Source organism: Lagopus leucura, unplaced genomic scaffold (genome assembly GCF_019238085.1).
Source record: "Lagopus leucura isolate 7727_CA_CO unplaced genomic scaffold, USGS_WTPT01 Super-Scaffold_100024, whole genome shotgun sequence".
NCBI classification, from domain to species: Eukaryota; Metazoa; Chordata; class Aves; order Galliformes; family Phasianidae; genus Lagopus; species Lagopus leucura.
The window spans coordinates 3959093-3984094 of NW_024962276.1; the positions used below are offsets into that span (position 1 = coordinate 3959093).

General features: G+C 43.9%; 1 protein-coding gene across 1 annotated transcript in view; it reads left to right on the forward strand.

Moving 5' to 3' along the window:
* CUX1 (cut like homeobox 1) overlaps positions 1 to 25002 on the forward strand; it is a 175631-nt gene that overhangs the window by 122402 nt on the left and 28227 nt on the right. The window contains exons 13-20 of the mRNA XM_042879941.1: positions 2356 to 2404; positions 3430 to 3526; positions 4645 to 5316; positions 6225 to 6290; positions 7662 to 7763; positions 9758 to 10584; positions 11928 to 12093; positions 12707 to 12763. Coding sequence (XP_042735875.1) covers positions 2356 to 2404; positions 3430 to 3526; positions 4645 to 5316; positions 6225 to 6290; positions 7662 to 7763; positions 9758 to 10584; positions 11928 to 12093; positions 12707 to 12763 — 2036 coding nt within the window. The remainder of the gene's footprint in view (positions 1 to 2355; positions 2405 to 3429; positions 3527 to 4644; positions 5317 to 6224; positions 6291 to 7661; positions 7764 to 9757; positions 10585 to 11927; positions 12094 to 12706; positions 12764 to 25002) is intronic.

Genomic DNA, 25002 nt, shown 5'->3' on the forward strand with positions numbered 1-25002 from the left:
CCTCTTGAGTAATACGACAGTGCTAACCTTCCTGCCTTTGCAGCCAAGATCATAAAAACAGAAAGTCGAACTGTCCCAATGCACATTTTGCTTTAGAGTAAGTCTTTCAAGTAGTCTTAGATGTGCAGATTGAAGTCACAAGATCATTCTTTTAAAAAGCAGATAACTGATCTTGATAAGCAGCAGACTGAGCTGAGATCTCATGGGCAAAGATATTCCCGGAATCCGAAGGGGAAACATTTTGCTTCCTCATATTCCTGAGAAAATGTCTCTTTCATGACACATTTGGAGAGTCATTTTTAACATGTTTAAGGTGTACATGATTTGAAAAAATGAACCTGTTATACTGAGTATCCCTCCAAGGGCAATTCAAGATACCATCGACCTGATTTTTAATTCATTTTGCCTTCTCAGAGAAGGAAATTACCTGTGAAATTGCTAGTAGGCTATTTCAGGTAGCAGAAAAGCCACTTCAAACAGGCAGAGGTCACTGAGTCTCCAGCTGAGGTTGCTCATGCCTGTTCCAAGCTCAAGGCAAAATGCAGCTGCTGCAGGGTTCAGGGGCGTTGCTGGTCCCAGCTGGCAGAGAGTGCTGGGAGCCGAGAAGGAGCGGTAGGGCAGCCTGTGGAGGTGGTCAGCATGGCAGAACAGGGCTGTACAGCCCTGCTGTTAGTGCTGAGAACCCCTTGCAAACACTGAATACATTCAGGCTTACTTTGCACTCCAGACTGCTACCAGTCTGGTGCATACCTGTGGGAGCACGCTGCTTCTGGCTCAGCTCGCCCAGGAGGGAACATGGCTGCTGTGCTCCGGGGCTGTTCCTCACGGCCATGGTGGTAAGTGGGGGCACTGGGATGCAGGTGTGATGCTGATTTGCACTGAAGTGACAGAAACAACAATTATGGCCATGGAAAGCTTGCCGTGCAATGGATTGCTATTACAGGCTGTCATATTTTTCAGTTCAGACGGATCTCCATATATGACTGTTGGGACGCACTGCCATTTGCTGACCTCTCAAGGCCGTACTCTGCAGAGTCCATTGAGGATGCACATAATTGCTTACCTGAGCCTGGGGGACTTCCTGGATGGGTCTCCTCAGTGTATCTGTCTTCCCCAGCTCTGAACAGAGCATTTCCTCTGCAGAGGTGTTGTCCTAGGAAACGCTTTCAACAGCTATTAGCAGCCCAAGTAAACATCTGCAAAGTCCATGTAATGCCAGCAGCTTTAAGAACTTGAGCCATTGGAGCATGGTCTCTCACCTGACACGGCTCCATCAATGGCAGAAAAGAAGCACTTGTGCATATAGGTGAGGTGCCCACGAAAGCAGAGTGTTGGCAGCACTGCTTTCTGTGCAGCGTATCACAGGATAACCTCAGCCCTGATTTCTGCTGGCCAGAGGCATCACCCAGTGATGCTGTGTGATAAAAGTGGTTCATACACATTCACACCAGCCTTCTGCTTCGTTTTGACTCGGTTCCCATATTTGTTACATGATAAAACGTTTGCTCCCTGCCTCACAAAGTTCCTGGTGCTTTAGATGTGAAAAATGCTGCAGAAATGCTATCCGTATGTGTTGAAAGCTCAAATCATGTATTGCTTCGGACTGAGGAGCCTAACAGCCTGCCTGCACATGGCCTATGTAAAGCAATGTGTAGACAAAGCACAGGAATAAGTTTGTGTTCCTGTATGGCTCTCATTGAGCAGGCAGCACCAACAGAAGGGAGCCATCCTCTGACTGCTCAGTATTTATGTAAAACATCGACAACGAGGCTATCAGATTCTTCTCTTAATGTACTACTAAATATGTGGATCTTTCATATTTCTTAAGAAATATTGTGCCATTGTGTCTTCCCTTTGCCATAGAACGAGGAGGTGATTAAAATGAAAAACTGCCTTTTAGCCTGTAGTGACTTGGTTGGGAAGATTATTTGTGCATATTTTCCTTGATATGTGAGCTGGTGTATATTATATAAAGCACTGTAACCATGGTGGTGATTCCCCTGTTTTGTTGCTTTGCTGCAACTTTTCCATTCCCTTCAAGCTTCATAGATAAATTAATATTGTTTCTGACAGCTTAAAATGTTATATCCTTATTAACCTTTAAATTTACGCTTTAAACTGGCCTTGTGGGATTGCATATGGAATGATTTAGAAGACGCTTGAGAAAATTTTCTTATCCAATAACTAGTTTGAATAGTTATTTTCTGTATTCATTATCAGATGGAATTACTGCAAGGAAAGTTGTTAGCACTTGTAGTGTTGCTGGAGATTAGGAAATGATAATGTTAATGCTCATTAGTGCAGTTGTTATGAGGAGAAGAAACAGAAAATAATTTCTTTTCTGCCTTCCCACAGTATATTGAAATCCATGGAGTTTGCACCACCTGAAAGCTCTGGTGCGCAGGTACTGAATCTACTTTTCTTTTCTTAATTACTTCAGCAGTTCAGTTAATTAACCACAGTTTCTCTTATAACTTGCTCGCGTTAGCACAGGCAGCTTCGTGTTGATGCTGAGACATGTGGGATGATCACTGCTTTCCTGATGATCCCCGTGCAAAAAGCTGAACTGAACATTTTCTGCCTGTTAGTTTCCTTTAAGCAGCCGAGGAGAAAGAATGGCGTTTCGGCTGGTGCTGCACTGGGTAACCACTGTGGTGTGCAGTTGGGTCTTCTAAGATCGTAGAGCTGATGCGCAGCTGAGCCGGGTTTGCATGCATCTCATGCTGGTAGTGCAGTGGGCAGAGACTGGAGCATCTGTAAATGCTAACCTTGAAAATAATGCTCCCAAATAAAACAGACCTCTGAGTGTTGGGAAAGCAGGAAAAAAACCTCTTCTCTCCCAGTGAGTTACTCTCCATAAGTTTGTATGTTTTGAATTAAGCTTTTCCTCCTGAAATCTGAATGGAATATCCACCTACGGGGGTTAATTTTCAGTGTGCTTTCTGATGGCCGAGGGTTGGCTGTTTACAGGAAAGTAAATGACGGCTTTCTGTGACTGAATTTCTCTTTGAACAAAGTGTTCAGCTGAAAAGCAGCATTTCAAGGAAATGCTTAGCTTGGGTCGCCCGACCTAGAAGAAATAAAATAATCTCAACTCCTATTATAATCAGATTAAAAGTAGTCTACAGCTCTTAAATTGAAAGCACGCCAGTCTCATTTCAAAAGGAGCAAGATTGAGTAAATGTTCCATTACACATTTCCAAATAACGCAGAATTGATGAATGATTTCCACTGGAAATTAAACAGCGCATCTCTACTACAGCTCATGTAGGAGCGCTGAGTGATTCTGCAAATATATGCATGTTGAATTCCCCAGCTGCGCTCGTAGCAGAGATGAGCACTTGTTTTCCTCTTCTGAAATCCTTTTTAGTGCCCGAGCGAGACTTTTAATGCTGTTGGAAACAAACCTCCCACTTTGATTTTCCTTAGGATGCATCGAAACCGCTGGAGGTGCTGCTGCTGGAGAAGAACCGCTCGCTGCAGTCCGAGAACGCCACGCTGCGAATCACAAACAGTGACCTGAGTGGTAGGTTGACACCGTTTTCAGCTCTTCTGCTATGTTTGTGTCTCATAAAGGGAGGGAGGGTTGAATAAGAGGTGAGAGTGTGAGCTAATGCACGGCAGGAAGACGAACAGGCAACAAGAGTGCTGAGAAGTGTTTGATTTCTGCAGTCTTATAGGCTGGATAGTAAAGTAAAGCTCGGAGACCTTGGAGACTCTTTAAAGGTTAGGAAAGAGGCGTTACGAGATGTACCGAGTGGTAGTGTTTGAGGCTGTCTGCTGTTTTGGGAACAAATTCATCTGTGGCACCAGAAGTCTCTCCCCCCACGCACAATGTTATGCAAAATGTTTGCATGCAGAACACAATAATCTTCCTGTCTGATACATTTAGATATATTACCAGCAGGTCAGCTTGGAAAAACAAAATACTGTCTTTTTAGTGAAGCGTGTTTGCTGTTCAGCTTTCCTAATGTGGGCTTTTTACATTTTGTGTGCACATTTTTTTTAAATGGCAAGTCATGGAATTTCCAGATACTCGAATGCTTATGGTTTTTGCAGCTGGAAGAAAGTTATAAGTTGCCTCTGGCACTGGGATTACTGAATTCTGAAGAGTTTTATGACTTAACTGAGTGATCTTGGTGCATCCACCTATTGGTGATTCCTTTATTCAAATTGGTTTGTTCCAAAATGTAAATGTTTGCTGCATTTGGGCTCAGTCAGGTCCAATGAGTAATGTCTTGAATGAGAGACATCAAAGGGACTTGCTGTCTGTAACTGCATTGATTTTAAATGTGTAACTGCACTTCATGTAATTGTTCTAGTTTTAATGTCTGTAAGGGGGATTCTCCAGGCTGCAACATACAAGAAAGGTGCAAACATGAAATGCATGTTGTTTGTTTTGGGGGCCTTGTTTGGCTTATTGAAATTTGAATTATGGAAAAAAAAAGAAAAAAAAAAAAAGAAGAAGAAGAAGAAAAAAAAGAAAACAAACCAAAAACAAAACGAAAACAAAAATCCCACCACCACTTCATTGGCCCCTGTCAATCTGCACTTTTTCCCTTTGCGGGGCAAACTTTGCATTTTTTATCTTGGTTTTTCCCTCTTTAATCCCCCATAATGCATTATGTTTGACCTTCCTTGTAGGGTCAGCCAGGAGAAAAGGGAAAGACCAGCCTGAGAGTCAGCGTCCTGCAACCTTGCCGGCTTCCCCTCCTTCTCAGTTGCTCCGCAACGCGGGGGAGCAGGCTTCCAATACTAATGGTACACACCAGTTCTCACCAACGGGTTTAAGTCAAGACTTTTTCAGCTCATCCCTGGCAAGCCCCAGCTTACCCCTGGCCTCCACAGGAAAATTTGCACTAAACTCTCTCCTCCAGCGACAGCTAATGCAGTCCTTCTACTCCAAGGCAATGCAGGAAGCAGGAAGCACAAGCATGATTTTTTCAACAGGTCCTTACAGCACAAACTCCATCTCTTCCCAAAGTCCATTACAACAAAGTCCGGATGTAAATGGCATGGCCCCATCTCCCAGCCAGTCAGAAAGTGCTGGGAGCATCTCCGAAGGCGAGGAGATAGACACAGCCGAAATTGCACGTCAGGTGAAAGAGCAGTTGATCAAGCACAATATTGGACAGCGGATATTTGGACATTATGTGTTGGGACTGTCGCAAGGGTCTGTGAGTGAGATACTAGCCCGGCCAAAGCCATGGAATAAACTGACTGTGAGAGGCAAGGAGCCATTTCATAAGATGAAGCAGTTCCTGTCGGACGAGCAGAACATCCTGGCTCTTCGCAGCATCCAGGGTAGACAAAGAGGTAAGCGCTCACCAGCCGAGGGACTTGCCCAGTTTTCCTCTTAGTTGCAAGTGCAAAAAAGGTGAAGGTTTCTCTGTTTGAGGCCATTTGTGCATTGCTGCTGTTTTACCTCGATCAGTAAGGTGCAGAAAGTACAGCTTTGTAGCCCTGCATTTCAGCACCATACAGGTTAGTGCCTTGGCTGATGCGTTAGCCGCTGGCTAGCCAGGACAAGGAGCAGGGAACACTGAAATGGGGAGTGAGGAGGGGTCTCCAGCTGCTGCTATCAGAGATACATGGCAGTCATTTGTTCTCTTGTTTATTGAGACCGTGTTTTTGTTGTGTCTTGTGACAAAATATCGTAGGTGATGCATGAAGTGGCTAATTAAAAGAGGAAGCCAACTTAAAGCAGCTTTGCTTATGTAGGGTGGTGGTTTTAAGAAATAACATATGCATTTCATTGTGATTCATCTTAAGCAGGGACTGAGATTTACATGTAGAGAAAACTGAAAAGTAAGTTGTTTACAGGCTAGAACTATTGGAAAGGACAGGCAGGATTTGTCTAGATTTTGTTTAATTGAAAGTGAACGCTGTTAGATTTATAATCTGCTCTTCCTTTTGATGATTGTACTTGAGGGGATTATCTGCCCATCTTTAACCTCTTCATTTTTGGTATCTCTAGACATTTATTTATATCTGTCTAATCTCCTTTCCGAACGTAGCTGTAATCTTTATTAACAAATCAGCCAGCCTTGCTTCTTCCAAAGTAGCCAGCTCCTCCAGCGCTCAGACAGAGACTCGAGGGTTTGAGGAACGCTCGAACCCTCGTCTCTAGAGACAGGCTGCTATCTTCTCATGTCACACAGCCCATGATGTCAGAGCAACCATCCCCTGATTGTTTTGTTCTTACCAAACTTGTTTTTCAACAGAGAATCCAGGCCAGAACCTGAACAGACTATTTCAGGAAGTACCGAAACGAAGAAATGGGTCTGAAGGTACGTCACAGGCAGGTGTTTTTCTTTGCAGTCAATACCTAGGAAGTGGAGTGTGCTTTAGCTGTGTGTTTCCTTAAAACTGTGCAGTTTGATTCTGGCCTGGAATCTGATAGAAAAACAGACAGTAAGTATAAAACAAACCATGGGTTAGACCAGCACTTTGCTTTTCTAATTCTGCTGCTGCTGTACTAACTTAACCCTGTTTGGATTCTTCTCTACTCTCCTCCTTGCTAGATACACAGATAGAGAGATAAGTGGTAGAAGTGGCCCTAAAAATCATTGCATCTACTGAAATGCTCTCTTTGCTATTTTTATTATTCTAGAGCAGGAAAGTTGCACAGCTGTGTGTGATCCAAGATTGGTCACATTCTGCCTGTGCTCTCAATTTTCCTTCTTTCTCCTCACGGGGTTTATGTTGACAAATACACTTGAATCAGCTGTTAGATTAGCGTGGTGCTTTCCTTAGTATGGCGTATGGAACAGACTGAACAAAAAGACAGGGGAACATCAGACCAGTAAAATATCATTCAAATACGAACATTTTGCTTTGTAGTAGATCAGCTGCAGAATTTGACTTTTAGCCAGACAAAAATAAAAACTGCTACCTCAGAACCCCTCCGTTGTTTTGATTTCAGTCAATTGATAATCTGATTAATGAACAATGCATTGGTTTTCCAGTCTTAGGAATTTTCCCTTCTTTCTCTCCCCATAGTGCTTAAAAGAAAAACAAAGGGAAAAAAAGAGTGAACAAAACACAAGAAATAACTCTTAGCTGAAAAGTACTTCAGATGGCGTTGGTGCTTAAATGACTGGTTCTGTTAATGTACCAGCTTCTAGAAAGGCACAGACTTGTTCTGATTTCCTGTATCCAGGTTTTTGAAATTCTGTTCTGATCTGAACATGCACTCATCCAACTTCGCCTGGTAGCTGATGCTGTTTTCAAGGATGGTTTCTGAGCTTCTGTTTTTGTCTTTATTCCTCCCCCCTCTGGTTCTTTTCCCTTCTGTTTCCATTCCCCCTCCAAAAAGAAAAGGAAAAAAAAAAAAAAGCAGGGAAAGGGAAGTTAAAAATATCGACTTGTGTGTGTTATATTTGAAAATGCAGTATGACACATAGCTCTTCCTCTGGTGATGTTACTGCTCTCATCATTCAGTGCAGCAGGTGGACAGCTTTCATGCAGTGAGGATTTTTTCCTCTGTTGTGTTAAGGGCGTTCTTGGTGTTGTAGATGTTGGTAAGGGTTTGATGTGAGCTGCTGTCAGCTCATGTGGCAGCACATTAGTATATACTGCCTGCATTTGTGTTTTAAAAAAACAAACAAGCAAGCAAATAAAAGTTTTCCCAGTGTCATTAGTTTTGTTTTCCTCCTCAGGTAATATAACCACACGAATCCGAACCACAGAGACTGGCTCTGATGAAGCCATCAAATCCATTCTTGAACAAGCCAAAAGGGAGCTGCAAGTACAGAAAACAGGTACAGCCTCATTTTGTCTCTCGCTCCTTTTATTTCAGAATTTAATTAAAACAATTACCATGAGCTTTCTGGTCAGTTAATTATATTCTTAAAACCTTGAATGTAGGTTTAAAGTGCCTTTTAAAATTTCTTTATTTCGTGGAGTGGTTTCTGTCTGTAACGCAGCCCAAGATAAGTTAATGCACATCACTGCTTGATGGGGCCTTTGCTCAGCACTCTCCCTTTCAGGCCCCAGGGACACATGGAGAGAGGGAGCTGAGGGGATCTGCACGAGTGAAGGGCTCAGGGTAGCCTGCAGTTACCAGAACCTCACTGCTGGCTTCCTGTGGACACTGTGTACTCAAATTATAGCACAGGCAAATTCCAGCACGACTTCATTATTTGTTACAGAATGTAAGGATGTAGGACAAGCTAACAAGTCCAAAAAGAATTTTGTTTCCTAAAAATTTAATGAATGTCTAACATCTTGGCCTGAGATAAGTTTATTTTCTCATTGTATGCTGCCATGTAGTTAATATTGCTGTCTACTCCGTAGCTCTCTCAACTTTAAAAGAATTTCCAGTACATCTAGAGGGCTGGTGCTAAAGTAGACACTACTTTGCAATACTTCTGTTTCATTTTCTTAAAAAAATTAATGCTGATTTGCAGTTTTGGATTTTCATCTTTCAAATGAAAACTAAGCTAATCTCATGGCAAAATGTAAAATGCTAGTTCATACATGATTTAAATGAGTTTATGCCACTAATGATGACGTAGAGAAAAACATGGGCAGTGTGCAGGAAGCTGGAAGCACGTTGTTCAGTGTCATCTTCTATCTGAGTGTGTTGGCCTTCCTTTCTAATGCCAACTCAGCCTCCAAACTCCCTATGAAACCAGAAGGTAACTCAGAAAAGATGGCCTCTCTATCTTCTCCCACTTCTTAGTTTTTCATGTACCTTCCAGCATGTGCAGGAAGGAAGGTAGGGAGGCAGATCTGGAAATGTGTTCAGGTGAGGCATACTGCTAGGACAGTCTCACTTCACTTTGAGGTCTCTGTTTGCAGTTGTGGGATTCCCGAGTGCTTCACTTTTCCCATTCTTCATAGAGCAGCTTTCAGAGGAGCTGGTTTTCAAACACTGGCATCCTCAGTGGAAAACTTAAACAATGAAAACAGATGCCATTGCAAAGCTTTCATATTCTGCAGAGAGAACCATACACCCATGTTCCAGGCTCTGCTCATCCCCTAACTGCTGCAGAACGCCAGTTCACCACTCAATACCTCCTTTAGGTGCTCTCTCTTCCCATGCCTCCATTCTGGAGGTTTGAATGGGGCACAGAGTGGTGTTGAGGCGTCAGTCCTGGTTTTTGTAGAGCTGTTTGTTCCAGTGATTGGAACCATGGAATGAGAAAACAGGAAGCAGAAGCACATTTGGGCTCGTCAAATTAAATAATGAAGCCTTTTACTAAACTTCTTGCTTTGTGGTAATGTGTGTTTTATTTTTGGAGTTAGAAAGATTCACCTTATTTATACTGTAAGAGGTTATTAATAGGCCACCCAGGTGAATGCAGCTGTGCTCAGCTTTGAGTGCGTTACGATTCATTTGTGGAGGTAGAAGTGAAAGGTTAAATAAACCTGTGCATAGACTCACAAAATGTTATTGACCAATTGGGGGTGGGAGAAGAAGAGTCGAAGGCTTGATTTTCAAAGGCATTTATTTGATAATTTTTGCAATGGTGGAAAGCATGCAAATGCTAACAGACTTCTGCAGTTGGGTCAGTGTGTACAAACGTCCAGCCTTTTGGCAGTGATAAAAATTTTCCAGTGCAGAACTTTGGAAATCTTACCTTACTTTGGAAAGTGAGAATCTTTGCTTAGTGAAAACTCCCTCCTTCCCTCCCTCCCATCCAGAAATTTATTGCAGCCCTTTTTCATACAGGAAAATATTTACAGTAGCGCATGTTGAATATAAAGCATGTTCCTCTGTTGCATTTAGTCTTTTGGTTGTTTTTCATAGCTGAGCCGGCTCAGCCGCCTTCTGCATCTAGCAGTGGCAATTCTGATGATGCTATTCGATCCATTCTGCAACAAGCCCGACGTGAAATGGAGGCACAGCAGGCTGCTCTTGATCCTGCCTTAAAAACAACACCTCTGTCTCAAGCTGACATTTCTATCCTGTCCCCCAAACTAGTATCTACATCTGCAATGTCTTCAGTTTCCAGCTATCCTCCTTTGGCCATATCCCTGAAGAAACATTCATCTGTTACTGATTCCAGTATCTCTGCATTGCAGAACCTCTCTGGGCTCAAAAAGGAGCCGCAGGAGGCGCCTGTTTTAGAGCTTCATGGAATAAGTGATTCTGCCCAGGGTATGTTGAGGCATGTTAAAAATGAGTTGGGACGTGGTGGTGTTTGGAAGGACCATTGGTGGAATACTGTGCAGCATGAGAGAAGAAATGCAGCTCTTCCCGAAGATATAAAAGTTGAGGAAGCCAGTGGTGGAAAAGAAAAGGTCAGCAATCAGACTAGGCCAGATCGTAGCCAGCTCCAAGGACCATCTTCTTCAGAGTATTGGAAAGAGTGGCCAAACGCTGAATCTCCGTACTCGCAGAGTTCTGAATTGAGCATGACTGGGGCGAGTCGCAGTGAGACGCCACAAAATAGCCCCCTCCCTTCATCCCCTATCGTGTCCTTGTCCAAGCCATCCAAACCTTCAGTTCCTCCTCTGACACCTGAGCAGTATGAGATTTATATGTACCAGGAAGTGGATACGATAGAACTAACGCGGCAGGTCAAAGAAAAGCTAGCAAAGAATGGCATCTGCCAAAGGATCTTTGGGGAAAAGGTAAAGAATTGGTTCTCTTCTTACCCCGGTGTTTTGATGTGCTTTGTGCTCAGTACGCAGCTCGGTTTGCCACAGCCGTGCCACAGAATGGTGCACATGTGTTTTGTGAAAAAATGTTTGTTTAGGATGTTAAAGGAAAGCGTTAGTCCTGCTGCTTTCTGTGAAGTGCACAGGTTTTGTACAAAGACTGGTTTCAGTTCCTTGCAATTAGAAATTGGGCCACTGAGTTTAGAAACATGGAAAGCTGAAGCAGATATTACTGAGACTCAATATTTCATGCTTAATGTAACGAATTCATGGAATATTTGAGTAATGCCATTGTCGTGACTGGAGAGTCTTAAATTTGTTTTGGTTGAAGATCATGGACATGAGAGCATTTTTCCTTATTATTATTTGGAAATGTGCACAGAGTATTTAAACAAACACATGGAAAATCCCTTCCATCTCTTTAGTCTGAAGTCAAGAATTCCCAGCCGTGTCGTGTATCTGGTGCTGGGCATCTCAGGTGTTTAAGCGCGCCTGACTGCAGGTGCAAACTGAGATAAGGAGCACTGAATACATGGAGCTGCCAGCCCCTGACCACCAGAAAGCACTTCCAGGCTGTGAGCAGTGGTGGGCACCCAGTTTTCCTTCTTCCTGTAACGAATGGATCTGATAGTGCTGAAGGAGCTGGCATTGCCCTGTTACATTTCACTAAATGCTAAATGAAAGGCCTGATCTCTCGGGGTCGTTAAGGATCCCGTGACACTTTTCATTAAGGGTGAATTTTAATCCCTCACCCGTGCTGAGTTCCAGGCAAATGAGAGTTGTGCCTGTCTGAGCCCCTCTTTGCTGTGCACGGCTGTGTTCTTGAGTACTTGCTCACATGGAGCAGCTGCTGCTACAGGTGAAAACACACATCGTTAGAATTCACACCAAAGAAATGAACCAAATACAGGCCTAGTCTCAGAAGTCCCAATTATTTTCGTTTGAGAACAAAATGCATGACAATCATGTCCTGTTTTATCTACCTCTGTGTGCTGCTGTGCTGTGTTTTTGCTGTTAGAACCGATGAAAGTGTTTGACAATACGGAAAGCATGCAGATCTCATACCATCCTTTTGCTGTTTGTACTGTTGCTCGTTCAGGAAAAAAAACCAACAATACAAAACACTCTCCAGAGCAAAGCAGTGGCAAGGGAAAGGCATCGCCATCCCAGTGCATATCCGTGTCATTTCCAAGTTCTGTTAATTGTCCACGTTAAAATGACTTGAGCAGCGTAGCAGTAGAGGAAGCTGCAGTGACTTACATTACCCCCTTCAAAGCAAATGTGTTAACGTGCCCTTCTTGGTTGCTTCACTTCAGGTATTGGGGCTGTCCCAAGGAAGTGTCAGTGACATGCTCTCCAGGCCAAAGCCATGGAGTAAATTGACACAAAAAGGCCGAGAACCATTTATTCGTATGCAGCTCTGGTTGAATGGTGAGCTGGGACAGTGTGTCCTGCCTGCACAAGGGCAGCAACAAGGACAAGGTAATTAAAATTCCACTCTGTTGTTTGAGTTGAGGAGGAGATCTTTTTAAGGTTGCAGTGAGCAGGACTTCAGCCATGCGCTGGGAAGGGCCGCACGTGGCCTCGCGTCCCAGCCGGCTCCTAGGGGTCTCACTGGGAACGCTTACACAAGGAGCCCTCGTTTCTGCCTAATTGATAAGCAGCTGTTATTGAGTTCCTAATGAGGACGATGTTATGTAGGCATGAACACCACACGTAATTCAAAAAAATTTGGCCAAAGAGCTGGAAAATGTTGCGCGCTGTTTTCTAGTGGTGCATAGGGGACTGTTATTGTTCCTAGGAGAATATTGATTGCTGTCTCAGGAGGTGAGCTAGAACTCAGCTCTGAAGGGGGAATGCTCTGTTGCAATTATGCTTTTATTGTGACTCTCTCTCTTGTCCTAATACCCACTGATGCAGAAAGGCCAGGCTAGAGCTTGGCCTCGGTTGTACCCTTATAATGCCACTGACTTCTATGAGCAGTGTGCCCTTGCTGAGCTCAGCCGTTTGCTATTTGTTGAGCTGCTTACTGTTTAGTTTGTGGTTTGGCATCTCCTTTTATTGTTCCCTGATTTTCCTCTCCTCTCTTATCTAGTCCTTCACTCTGTGACATCATTACAGGATTCCCTACAGCAGGGATGTGCAAGCTCAGGTAATCAGCTGGTTTCAATGATTTGCTCTGAAATAATTCTCTGTGCTTTTGTTACATTTCTTTTGCTTTGATGCTGAGAGGTTTCTCTTGTTTTGTTGTATCATACAGGAGACCCTTCCATTTTTTTTTTTATTAACCCAGTTAATTCCTTCTTCCCTCCTTGTTGCTATGGCAGATATAGGGAATACACATATTTAGCTGCTTATATTAGATGAAGAGACTCCGTCTGATCTTAGAGATCCTCAGCTCTGTAGGGTTTTTTTTACCATAGTTCAGCGTATCAGGCTGACATGTGACAATGGCTGTAAAACAAGCCTTTCATTTGTAATGCGATCTGCATACCCCAGCTGGCATATTTTTCCACTTCCATTTGCACAAAATCTGCTTTGTTAATTTGAAGGTGGGGAAAAGCCCACGTTACGTGTTTCTGCTCCGAGCTTCGTTTTGTATTCTGAGCCAGCCTCGTTTCGCCCTCCCCTTTCCGTTTGCAAAAAAGCAGATGTAACAAAGATGAGCGTCAAAGAGAATGGAATTGCTGAAGGTTTTACAGCGATGGCCACGGCATAGGAAGGAGCAGAACAGCTGTGTTCCTGCTGTTAGATACCAAACTCTACCCACACAGACTTCTTAGCAATGATCTGCTTCACTCATGGAAACCACTCAGGCTGTTTTGTGCTCCAGAAAAATACTTGTGCCGTGCTCCATGCCCTGTATGTGAGAGCTGCAGTGTTTCAGGACACAGAGCAGTGTGGGTTATGTTGTTTTTCCACCTTCCTGCCATTCTGAAGCACTCCTTTTCTGGAGCTTGTTGGGTTTATTCTGAATATCCCAACTGAACTGTTTTTCCTCGCTACTGAGAAAATATTTTGCATTCTAAAAGGTTTTACTAGAAGAAAATCTATGATGATATTCAGTCCGTGTTCTTTCTTAAAAAGAACAGTTGAAAAACAAACAGATAAAAGCAAAAATACGCCCCTGGAAAAAAAACAAGGCATGGAAACAAAACCAAAATGGGAAAAATTATTTGCAGACATGGAGCTATTGTTACTTACAGGCAAGCATTTAGCAAACGTGAAAATTTCCTATGACATTTTATGTGCTGCTGTTCATTAAGAGTGTGCCATTGACTTCGTTTTGTAGCATCAGTACTGCGCAAGAGTAACCGTTATAAATGCCTAAGACAGCATGGAAAATATGAGTAATTAATTATAGCCATTTTAAGAGGAATTTGAAATCAGAGGAGCTGGGAAAAGGCTGCATTGTTATTGCTAATCATCATATTTATGACTAACTGTAATTATAAAAGATTGAAAGACAAGCCCAGAGCATTAAAATCCGACCACCTTGGGGATCCCCAGGAGGATCACTGGTAGCTGGGAGTGATTTCCTTCAGGAAGCTCAGTTGTGCTGCCGTGATGTTTTGCTCCACTCCCACACTCGCAATCTCGTTTGTCAGCTCCTGCCCTTGAGCTCATATTCTGTGACGTGGCGTGTTCCTATCAGCTAATAAAATCATATTATTGATGAGCGCTGTCCTTCTTTCCTTAAAGCAAACTTACAAATGAGAAAATGGGTTCGTGCCCTTTTCTCTCTCCTTCCCGATGATTAAAAACAAAATTGTTTCACAAGACCACCTTTTCTCAGCACCTCTCTGTGCATGGAGGAATGAGGAGGTTGTGACACCGTGCAGAACAAAAGAGCAAAACCGAGATATCTGAACGAGTAATTGGTAATTTTCCTTTATTAGCAGCTCTGCTGTAATTAAACGCACAGCAAATAGTTTGGAAAAGGTAAAAATAATTATGCATTTGTGGAAGATCCTCCACTCCAGGGCAGAAGGGAGGGGAAAAAAAAAAAAAAAAGAAAGCCAGCTACAATTTTCAGGTCTTCTGAGACGTTTCCCAGGAAAATCAAGGCAGAAAGGGTTGCATACTTGTAATTTTAAAATAGAAATTAATCAGAACAATTTTAAAATGAGAAAAGGTCTGGAGCCTTTTCCGTGTGTTATAATTGGCTCAGAACTTGTTGAATGCATGAAGGGAAAGAAGTGAAATTAAACTAATACATTCAGTGGCTCCTGAGTGCTTTGCCAAGAAGGTCTTCAGTGTGCGGAGTGTCAACACGCATAGTAACGTCTCCAACTTTTATTAGCTGTGAGTATTTTCATTACTGTTTGGCACTATTATATCAAACCAGCAGGATTTTCTGGATTTCTGACCCAGTTAGTTACGCTTCCAGATCATAAGGTTTTGATTAACACCTCATTCATGAAAATCTGTTCTTTTGTCCGGTACTTTTCCATAGTTACACGTGGACAGATGGACCCAGCAGCCTTTTGTGTGTAATGATGAGTGGAGAAGCATTATATAGATATCATTAGAGATAAAGCAGGCTCGTTTTTCTTTTCTGCAAGCTGTATCGATGAATTCCTGAAATCAGTCTGTACCAAAATTCCAACCAGATGCATCCATCTGTGTTCAGTGCCTGTGACCTCAGTGGAGGCTTTGGTGATGAGAGGAGCTCTGCAAGCTCTGGTGCACGTGTGGTCCCCCAGAAGTGGTGTCCTACCCCAGGTGGCCGAAAACAGTATCCCTGTGCCTTTGCTAACATTTCTTCTGTGTGCTTCTTTCCACCTAAATGCTCTAATGCCCTTGGGTAAATCTGCCTTTTTAATGATTTATGTGTCAAAAGCATGGACCAAATCACATGGAAAAAGAAAGAAAAAAAGAGTTGAATTAGTGTCACCCAAGTGCATCAGCATTTTTTCAGGATGAATTTGGCCCTTATTTAGTTGCATTACTGATGATGGGGCTGGGCTGGGTTTGGAAGGTAGCCACGTGTCAGGAGAAGGTTTATGTGCTTGGATGTTTTTCTGAATACTTGCTCTGTACATAGCCCCTATTGGTTCGTTTTATTTCGGGATCCCATATCTTTAGTGAGCATCTATAAGACACTAAGAAAATGTTTCTGTTCATCTCACAACTACTCCCAGGCAGGCTGAATTCTCATTCTCTTCAGTGCATATCCTCTGTGAAGGACATACACTCTCTATATACTACATTAAAGACTAGCAAATGCTCAGCGGGATGAAGACGTGCCTTTTTGGTATGTGTTTCTGTAAGGGTCGTCTTATGACCTAATGTGGAAATCTTCATTTGCCGATACAGCTGCGGGTGATCTCAGGGGATTTTGAATTTCCCTTTTGTTTGTCTTCCTTTCTGGGTATCATCCATCATTCCTAACCTCATGCTGCTTAGCAATGGTAACGCTCATGGGAGTTGAAGAAAGGATTATAGCAGCATAAAATGGGGAGCTAATTAGAGCTCGTTTCAAAATCAGAATCTAGCTTGAGATAATTGTGTATTATCTGGTGATTTTAAAACCCGAGATCTACTGTATTGAGATCAACTAAAATATGCATAAAAGCTTTATTTTCAACATAAAGCATTTGTAACAACAGGGAGATTACTTCTTATCATCTCTTGGGAAAGAAATCTGAAAAAAAGTCAGAGTGCAATCTTATGTTTTGCTGTAGTTGTGATGCTAACAGACATATTGGGGAAGGATGATGGACCCAGGCATGCCTTACATTTTTATGTATATACCACTCATTCCTGCAGCGTCTCTCAGCTCAGAAGCTGCCAGGTGGGCAGGAAGTTGCTGTGCACCAGGTAGCTCTTCCTGTTTGTCTGACAGCAGGATGCTGTGACATCTGCTGCTCTGAGAGAAATAAAGTGCAGGGAGAGCATCTCAGGCTTGCAGCCCACATAGGGGATGATTCTGAGATGCCCATCCCGACACATACGGGGCTCTGTAGCACATGGAGGCAATGAAGCATGGGCTGTGGTTTCTTCTTTGTACTGGTTTTACTGGTTTGTTTTGCTGATGCTCTGGGCTGTGATGGGGGGTCAGGTTGTGGATCTGGGCACTCAGCACCTGGAGGTGCTACCAGCAGTTGAGTTGGTGGTGCTGCTGGATTTTCCCCAGTGTGAGTTGTGCTTTGCTGGTGAATCGGAAGGAAGAGGGAAATTGTTTTGCAGTCATTTTGCAGGGCAGCCTGAGTGAATAAAATTGTGCATGGCATGAAATGGTTCTGGTTAATGGGAGAGAAGAGGGATCACGTGGCTCTGTAATAGCTGAGAATTCCTAGGCTGGATAGGTTTTGTCTAATGACTGGTTTTGAGTCTGCGTTCAGTTGAGAAGTTACCTCCTGTTGTGCTGGATGCAGAAATTAGGAGCTGAAGCACAAAGCCGGCTGAGCGTTGTCTCCGTAAGCCCCAAAACACACTGGTGTGCACTGGGGAGCTTTCTGCATTCTTTGTGTGGGGCTCGAGATTGTGGTGCTGCAGCAGTTGGCCCTGGCTGTCTTGATTTCAAACCAAGGGGTATCAGTTGGCTCCTCGTACGGGCAGCTGTTGCAGTCTGTCTGTAGTGCATGTGATCATATTCTGTGCCATTTCTCTGACATTTGGACCATGAAAACCTTCCTGGCAACCTTTCTGGTATCAGTAAAGCTGGGAGAATTGCTGTCAGGGCACCTCGCTGGGACCTGGGAACGCAGCATGAAGTCAGAGCATCAAGTTAGTTCTTCACGTAACATTGGATGCCATTACTGGGCATCACCTGCTCACTCCTGCCTGTCGCCTGGGGCTGTCCTGCACCCTCTGCCTTGCAGCCCTTTGTCCATCAGGGATGCTTGGTGAATAGTTGGGATGAGGGGAAGAATTCCTGTCCTGGTTGCGTTCTTTTCTGCACACTGAGCCAGCCGGTGATTAAACTTGCAGAAGATGACTCCATCCTCATTGTGGTCATAGCTGTACTATTATAAAAGTGCTAGCAGAAAATACATAATCGTGGAGCAAACACTATTTTCTAGGCAGATATTCCTTGCGGCTGAATTACAATGACAAAGCACCAACACACTTTTCACATTAGTATGGCAAGAGGAAACTCCTGCTGCATTCTGAAGACAAATTTAATTCACTCTGAAGCATGGCTGTGAGTTGGTGGTGTCCATTTTCAAGAAGTTTCCCTGTCTGGTTGTAAACACGTATTTCCACTTCCCTTTGGTATCTTTGCTCTCTGCTCAGGCATTTTTTAAGGAAACCATGAGTACTAAATATTAGAGCTCTGTAATTCCACTTTCCATCATTTCATTAATCAACAAGAACAACTTTGTACACAGGCAGATAGTGACAAAACAAGAGGGAATGGCTTTAAACTAAAAGAGAGGAGGTTCAGGTTAGATGTCAGGTGAAAATTCTTTGCTATGAAGATGGCCCTGGCACTACTGCCACAGTCTGTGGGTGCCCCATCCCTGGAGGTGCCCGAGGCTAAGTTGGATGGGATCTTGGGCAACCTGAGCTGGTGGGGGGCAGCCAGCCCATGGCAGGGGGTTAGGTGGTCTGTGAGGTCCCTTCCATTCTGTGAGTCTGTTGCTCATTGCTTGTCACCTCATTTCATTAATTATTGCTGCTTACTGTTCCCCCCATTGCTCATTCAGAGGGAAGAAGCCTCTCTGGAAGGGGTCCATGCCTGCTCTCCTCTTCCTGAGCACATTGGGATCCTCCTGCCAGCTGCCAACCTCAGTGAGCCGGGTGGAAGGCACAGAGCTGCTACGTTACAAAGCCAAATACAAAAATAACTGGAGCAGCACTGAAAGGCGAGCAGAGCTGTCACAGCCGTGCCACAGCTCCGGGGGGGTCAGGAGCTGGGGCAGTGGCTGGGCTCCGTCCCTGTGGGCTGGCAGCTGCAGGAGAGGTCAGGAGGGCTCTGAAGAGATGAGGCTTTTTGCTGTTGGGAGGCTCTGGCAGCTGGCAGGAGCTCGCTGGTTGTTTATGGGAAGAGGAAATGCAGGAGCTGCTGCTGCCAGCAGGATGGAGCTGCTGGGATGGAGCTGCCCTCCCAGGTACCAGCTCCACCCGCTGCCCGCTGAGTCGCACCGTGCTCCTCTGGGGATGAAAATTGCCTTGCTTTCAATTCAAAGAACAGATAATGGGCTATTTTCCTCCCAAAATACCGAAAAAGAGGTTTGCTGGCAATGAATGTGCAGGTTGTTATTTCCATTTTATAATGGGGATGGAGCTACGAGGCAGCTGTCTTCTGCACAAAGTAGCTCTGGGACAGGGAAATAAGCAGCCTGTTAGATTCGAACAACAAAATCCTCTTATGATTATGAAGAGTTATGCGTTACTTATATCAAATTGTCCCTAAGAAGACAAAAAAAAATTACAAGAAAATTAATATCTTTTAAGCTACTTTCTAGCCTGACTTTTGCATTTAAGGGTGCAGCAGGAAGGGAGAAAAACTGACAACTTTGTCTCACCAAATTTGATAGATATTGCAGGTCTTAAAATCTGCGAACAGCCATCCAAAGGAACAGCACAGGAGAGAATCCTGTGGTTATTTGAAATCTGGTAGGAAACAGAGCTTGTATTGAAAACAAAATGTATTTGACATCAAATTTAAATAACCGTGAAAATAGAACAATGTCTAATTAATAATCCTAATGAAAGGAGAAAGTCCAGTGGCAATCAGACACAAAAAGTAAGCCTCATCTTTAAGTATTCCACTTCTACACTTCTTGGAGATACTGCTAATAACAACTTCAAACATTTTTTTTCTCCACTCTATGAGTCATGCCCTACAGCGTGCTTGAAAAGAGCGATTGTTCCCCAGAATAATCTTTTCTATTCCACTCATTGGCACAGCCTGAGCTTGACAGAAAATCCCCGTTTGGTGTCCGCACTCCAGCTCCCTCTGACAGGGCTGTCCAAAGGCAGGGAGCTGCTGTGGACCATCGTTTTGTCCTCGTGAGTTCCTCTCTCCAGCCTTCCCAGTAGGTCATCTGGCCTCGCTGCAGAGCCCAGGCACACTCAGTTCTGTCCCACATGCTCCCTACAGCTTCTCCTGTGCATCCACCTGTGTGTGTTTGCTTGCCAAAGGGAGGTTGGGATGGGAGCCTTCCCACCTCGCTCTCCCCATCTGGTTCTGCACAAACGAATGAGGTATGGCATTAACTGCCCTGTAACTACAGTGGTGCTTTGTATTTGTTTCTCTCTTTTTACCCCCCTGGAACTGGGATCCTAAAAATAGTACAAGTTTGAACTGGCAGATGTTTCATTTGTCCTTTACGAGAGGACCAAAATTAGCCTCTCGTTTGGCACCTAAATAAAGCAGCTTAACTGCCTTTATACGAACTTTGCAATTACTGTCTATTGAAGTTGCAACATTTTGTTGTGTTTGATGGGGAAAGTCGTTATGTAAGCAATACCAGTACCTAAAAAGCCACCAGACCTTGTAAGAGAGGACGCACAGGAACAAGCCCAACTGTTGTTTAAGGGTGGTTGGTTTTGTTCGTTTTATTTTTTTCTTATATTTTGTAATATGAGGCAGATGTGCTCTTTTTCTAATGAAGGTTTCATTATAAAAAAAAAAAGGCAAAAATAACTGGGAAATGCTCAGAGCTGCCTATTGTAAAGGTAGCAAAAAAAAATCTAATGAAAGGACAGCAGTGGTTTCTCTAATTTTCAGAGAAAAATCTGCACAGAATGCCTGGAGCTGGGTTAGCAGTGGGACTCCCCAGGGGCAACAGAAAGATGTTATAATCAATTACCACATCATAACACTGATGTATGATAATTACTGAGTGTTCCTCCTGAGATAGTGCAGCATTTGGCTGGGATGCGGCTCTTTCATGGTCCACTGCCTGATTAATATGCAAATAATAGGCTGATTGCATGATGAATGCAGAAAATGAGTTCGCTGATAACGTGAGCACCGAAGCGGGAAGATGATAAATTACTTTTACTGACTGTCCTACATTAAGTACCCTTTCTCAACAATTTTATCACAAATTAAGTAAAGCAGTATGGAGAGATTATGAGGATGTGTAAAATAATGTACCTTAATCGCTTTTATAATATTGTTGCATACAATGTAAATGTCATTTTGTTTCAGTACTTTTGCCAGTACTGCTCCTGAAGAGGAGTGCATTGGGTGCAGCAGTGCTCAGGGTCGCTCTTCTAAGGAGTGCTTGCTTTTAAGAGCACTGCTGTGGTTGTTAGCTGGGACTGTTGGGAAGGGAATCCAGATCTTAGCCTCGGATCCATCCCATAAATGTCTTGCCCGTAGCACAATGCTTAGAGGAGGAGATTCAGATAAGTGCAGAATGGATGCACAGTGCATATCATGCATTCTGCTTGTCTGGAGCAGACAACAGGTTAAAATCTTCAGGAGGGCATAGAAATACCTCCACACTCAGGGTTACCATAGGGAAGGACAGCAAACAGTCCAAAAGATGCAAATACCTGAAAGTGAGTCTCTAACCGCAAGGTCAGCGTCAACAGAGGCACCAGAGCATGCAGCAGAGCCTCTGCAAGCTCTGCTTTCCAAAAGGTATTGTGGCACGTGTTTATTTTGGTTAGACTAAAAATGTAACTGTGGCATGTTGATTGATTGCTTTTGTGACATATTTTGTTAATATTCAGAAAATCCTGACTAAAGCTTGTGCACACAAGCTGTTTTAATAATAAGGTTATTGAAGGCGTTTTCCAGCAGTTATTGCTAAATATTGACTTCTGACTAAGTTACAGAAACACGGGAAAATCTGCATATTAAATACAGATTAGCAGAGCAGAGGAATTTCTTCTGAAGCTGCCACGATTTTGCCATTAATCATCTAAATTAAAGTCTGATTCCGTTTTGTAAAGGTTGGTTTTAGTTGTTAAGGAACGTGAAAACTCACCATTCAGCAGTTTGCAGTGCAAAAACTGTGCCTCAGGAACCTATGCACAAGCTGGCATTTGAGGAAGCTCTCCCTGCATGCTTGCTGTGCTGTTTACCTCTTCCATAGACATCCCTTAGACTGGAAAAGGCTTTGGGGCTGCTGGTCTGACCTGAGAGTTGGCCTGATGATGTTTCTGCTCAGAGAGCTGCAGGTGCCCCATCCCAGGTTGGAGGTTAGGTTGGACGCGGGTGGGGAGATCCAGCCCACGGCAGGGGTTGGAACTAGATAATGCCTGAGGTCCCTTCCAACCCAAGCCATTCTGTGATTCTGTGCCGCTTTAATTAAGTTGCATCTTTCTGCACAGATCCTTGATATCTGCACGTCCCAGCTGCCCTTCATGGCAGGCTGTACCTGCACACATTGTGCAGCCCACACCTTTCAGCTTACGAGGCATCGTGCGTCAGCAGGGCACAGCACCTCTCTAATGGGGTTTGGGTGTGAGACAGCACCTCGAGTCTGCCTGTGGGGCAGCTGGTTGTGCATTTGTTGAGAGGAGAATCCGTCACCTGGCTTCACTGAGAGCTTCTGCCTGTCCAGCTGCCGGGCTTTCTTCATGACTCCAACGCCAACCGTGTGCTGAACTTCACATTGCTCTAACTCCTGCTTTCTGAAATGGCTAACATCTTTTTTTTTAGTGTAGGCATAGAGATAATGTAATTATAGAACACACAACATGGAATTGCTGCAACACCCTGCAATCCTTCAACAATGCAGAATTTTCAGGTACTTTTAACACCTAGCCTTGCTCATCCAACAAGTTCTGTGTCCTTGTCTTTAACATCTGTATGATTCTATTCCTGTGCAGGACAGGGACCTTTGTTGTTCTCGTTCCCTCAGTGATCCTGGAGTTACCCATGCTGGTTCCTCCCCTCTTGGTGCAGACATGCAGACCTCTGTGTGCCTCCCTGAAGGCCTTTTCCTTTGATCCCTCCTCCAGCCACGTGAAATTTCCCCGAGCCAAAACCCAAAATAACATTTTCCCCCAAGTTAAAACATTTGTGAAACAAACAAACAAACAAAGTCCCCAGGGTCACAGTGGGAATCTGTAACCGTAGCTGTGGTAAGCACTTGCTGCAGTATGGCTGTACGTACCTACATGCATGGTATCTTTCTGTGTGCATGCTGGAGGGAGCTTTCCCTGCTCCATACGTATAGCTGGAGGAATTTATAACTCTGGGGAGGATCATATTTTTGTAAGCCACGTTAATTTGCACACTGTAGATAGGCAAGACTGATGCACTGAAAATAAATCCACCAAAAATGCTACCTGTGAGAAGGAGTTCAGCATTCAGGGATGTTTTTGTTTAATTAGTCAGAATAGGGATGGATTGCAGCATTGCTCCACAAATGCTGATCTGATTTATTAGAGAGCAGACCTGCGCTCTGTTAATGGGAAGAGCTGTTGGGTGCTTTAGGAGATCCCGGGGTTACAGTTAGGTGGGAGATGGGGAGCAAAAGCTCTGCCTGGGATTTCCAGATAGTGGCAAACACAATAATGAGATTTTTGGTCTGCAGACTGGGCAGCTCAGTGGCTGGAAACAGGGGAAACAGAACTTAACCCCGTCCCAGCGTGAGATACTGGGATCTCAGGCGACCTGCCAGGGCTGCCGTTGTCCATTAACTCATCTGTACGAGTAGGTGAAGGCGGGCCCTGAAGTATCAAGTGCTCTTTCAAGAGTTTGCCAAGAAATCTCCTATCTGTATCTGTCTGCTTTCATCTTCTGTACGAATTGGCCATGGAGAAGGGAGCAGAGCACAGGATGCTCACTGCCCTGCCTGGCACATCAGCACTGCTGCCGTTCCTGGGGAACAACTTGGGGTTGGACGGCACAGACCTGGAGCCTGGGCTGCGGACACCGGGAGAAGCGGTGCATCAAAGCGAGTGCTGGATAAATCATGTTTGGGTTCCTGTCGGAATGTCACGGAGTACCCTGTCATTTTGTTTTAGCAACTTGTCCTTCCAAATGCGCAGTTCGCCTTATGGCATGCCAGCAGTAAAAATGTCACTTACAATAATTACTTTTTGGTGAAAATGCTTGCTGACTTCCTACCTTCAAGCTGTTTTTTACACAGTGGGGAGATAATAAGAAATGACTTTATCCTGACTGCTCAAATGAACACTAAATGGAATTTAGGTTATTATTACTGCAGATAGAGGACTCTGTATTGAAATTTAAATAGTGGATCAGATAAACTACAGAGATTTGTCTCTGAAAATTACAGTGGATCTGCTTTTCCAATCCACTTCTCCCCAAAACTTAAGGCAGCTGTTGTCTGCCTGCTGTCTTTAGATACAGTATTTTTCATAATCCTTTTAGGGGTCCCTAAATACCTTCTGCATTTCGCATGATCTTCCCCAGCTTCTCTGTGCTCCATACCTTGTTTCCCCTGAGTCACTTTGAAGCCTATTACCTAAGCTCACGTTAGCAGTGCAGCAATTCCTGGGCAGACGAAGGACAGGATATCTGTATGGTCGTGTGTGCTGTGGGTGCAGGCTGTCCTGCTGCTTCTGTGCAGAGGCTGTGGTGGAGAAGTTGCATTCTGCAAGTAAAGGAGTTGCTGTACATCACTAGGATGGGCTTTGGTGGGATAATCATAGTCCAAAGCATTTACCGTGTTCAGGCAATTCAGGAGCTGGTACCGGAGATCTGAACCCAGCATGAGAATGGTAAATTTTGTCATTGGAGAAGAACAGGAGAATCAAATGTTAAAGTTTGGATAAACGCCGTAAGGAGTGACCTGAGACTGTCTCAGGCTGTCTCACTTTTCCAAACACCATCATGATAGAAAGCGATTAAGGTACAGGGAGGATGGATGGAACCAAGGCTATTGCTATGAGCAATGCAAGACCACACCAGATTTTTTGCATTGATGTAATTAAGACAAAGCCAGTTTGTTACAGTTCTCAGCCAGTTCTGAAAGGAGCTCCAACAGACCCTACTCATACACACTAAATTGTGTGCAGTTTCCTGATAGGGATGAAGCAGATGGGCAAGCTGTAATATGGTGCTGGGTTTTGTTGCAGTATGGTTATTCAAGAAGCAATTTTATATTTGGAAAGTAGTGTTTAGAAAGAAAACAAAATTGGGAGGTGTTTGTATCATGCTGACCTTGTTTCTAGTCATTCATTTACCTTTATTTTAGATTCTGTATCCCTCTCTAGGGCTATAGTAGGAAAAAACAAAAGTGAAGAACTTCCTGACATGAGAATAAGGATTGCATGTTTTACCAGCGGTGCTGCCTGCCCAACTAATGCACGTTGGTTCCCCCAAACTAAATCAGATGTGTTTCTCTTCATGAAGTCATACTTGCCTTCAGAGACCTGAAGGTTCCCATCAGCAGCCCATCCTTGGTGTCGGTGTCCAGTAGTTCTGATTTCGCTATGGATGGAGGCCAGTCACTCTTGTCAAGCGTTTCTGATGCTGGATGTCAGCTCCCAGTACTTGATCTG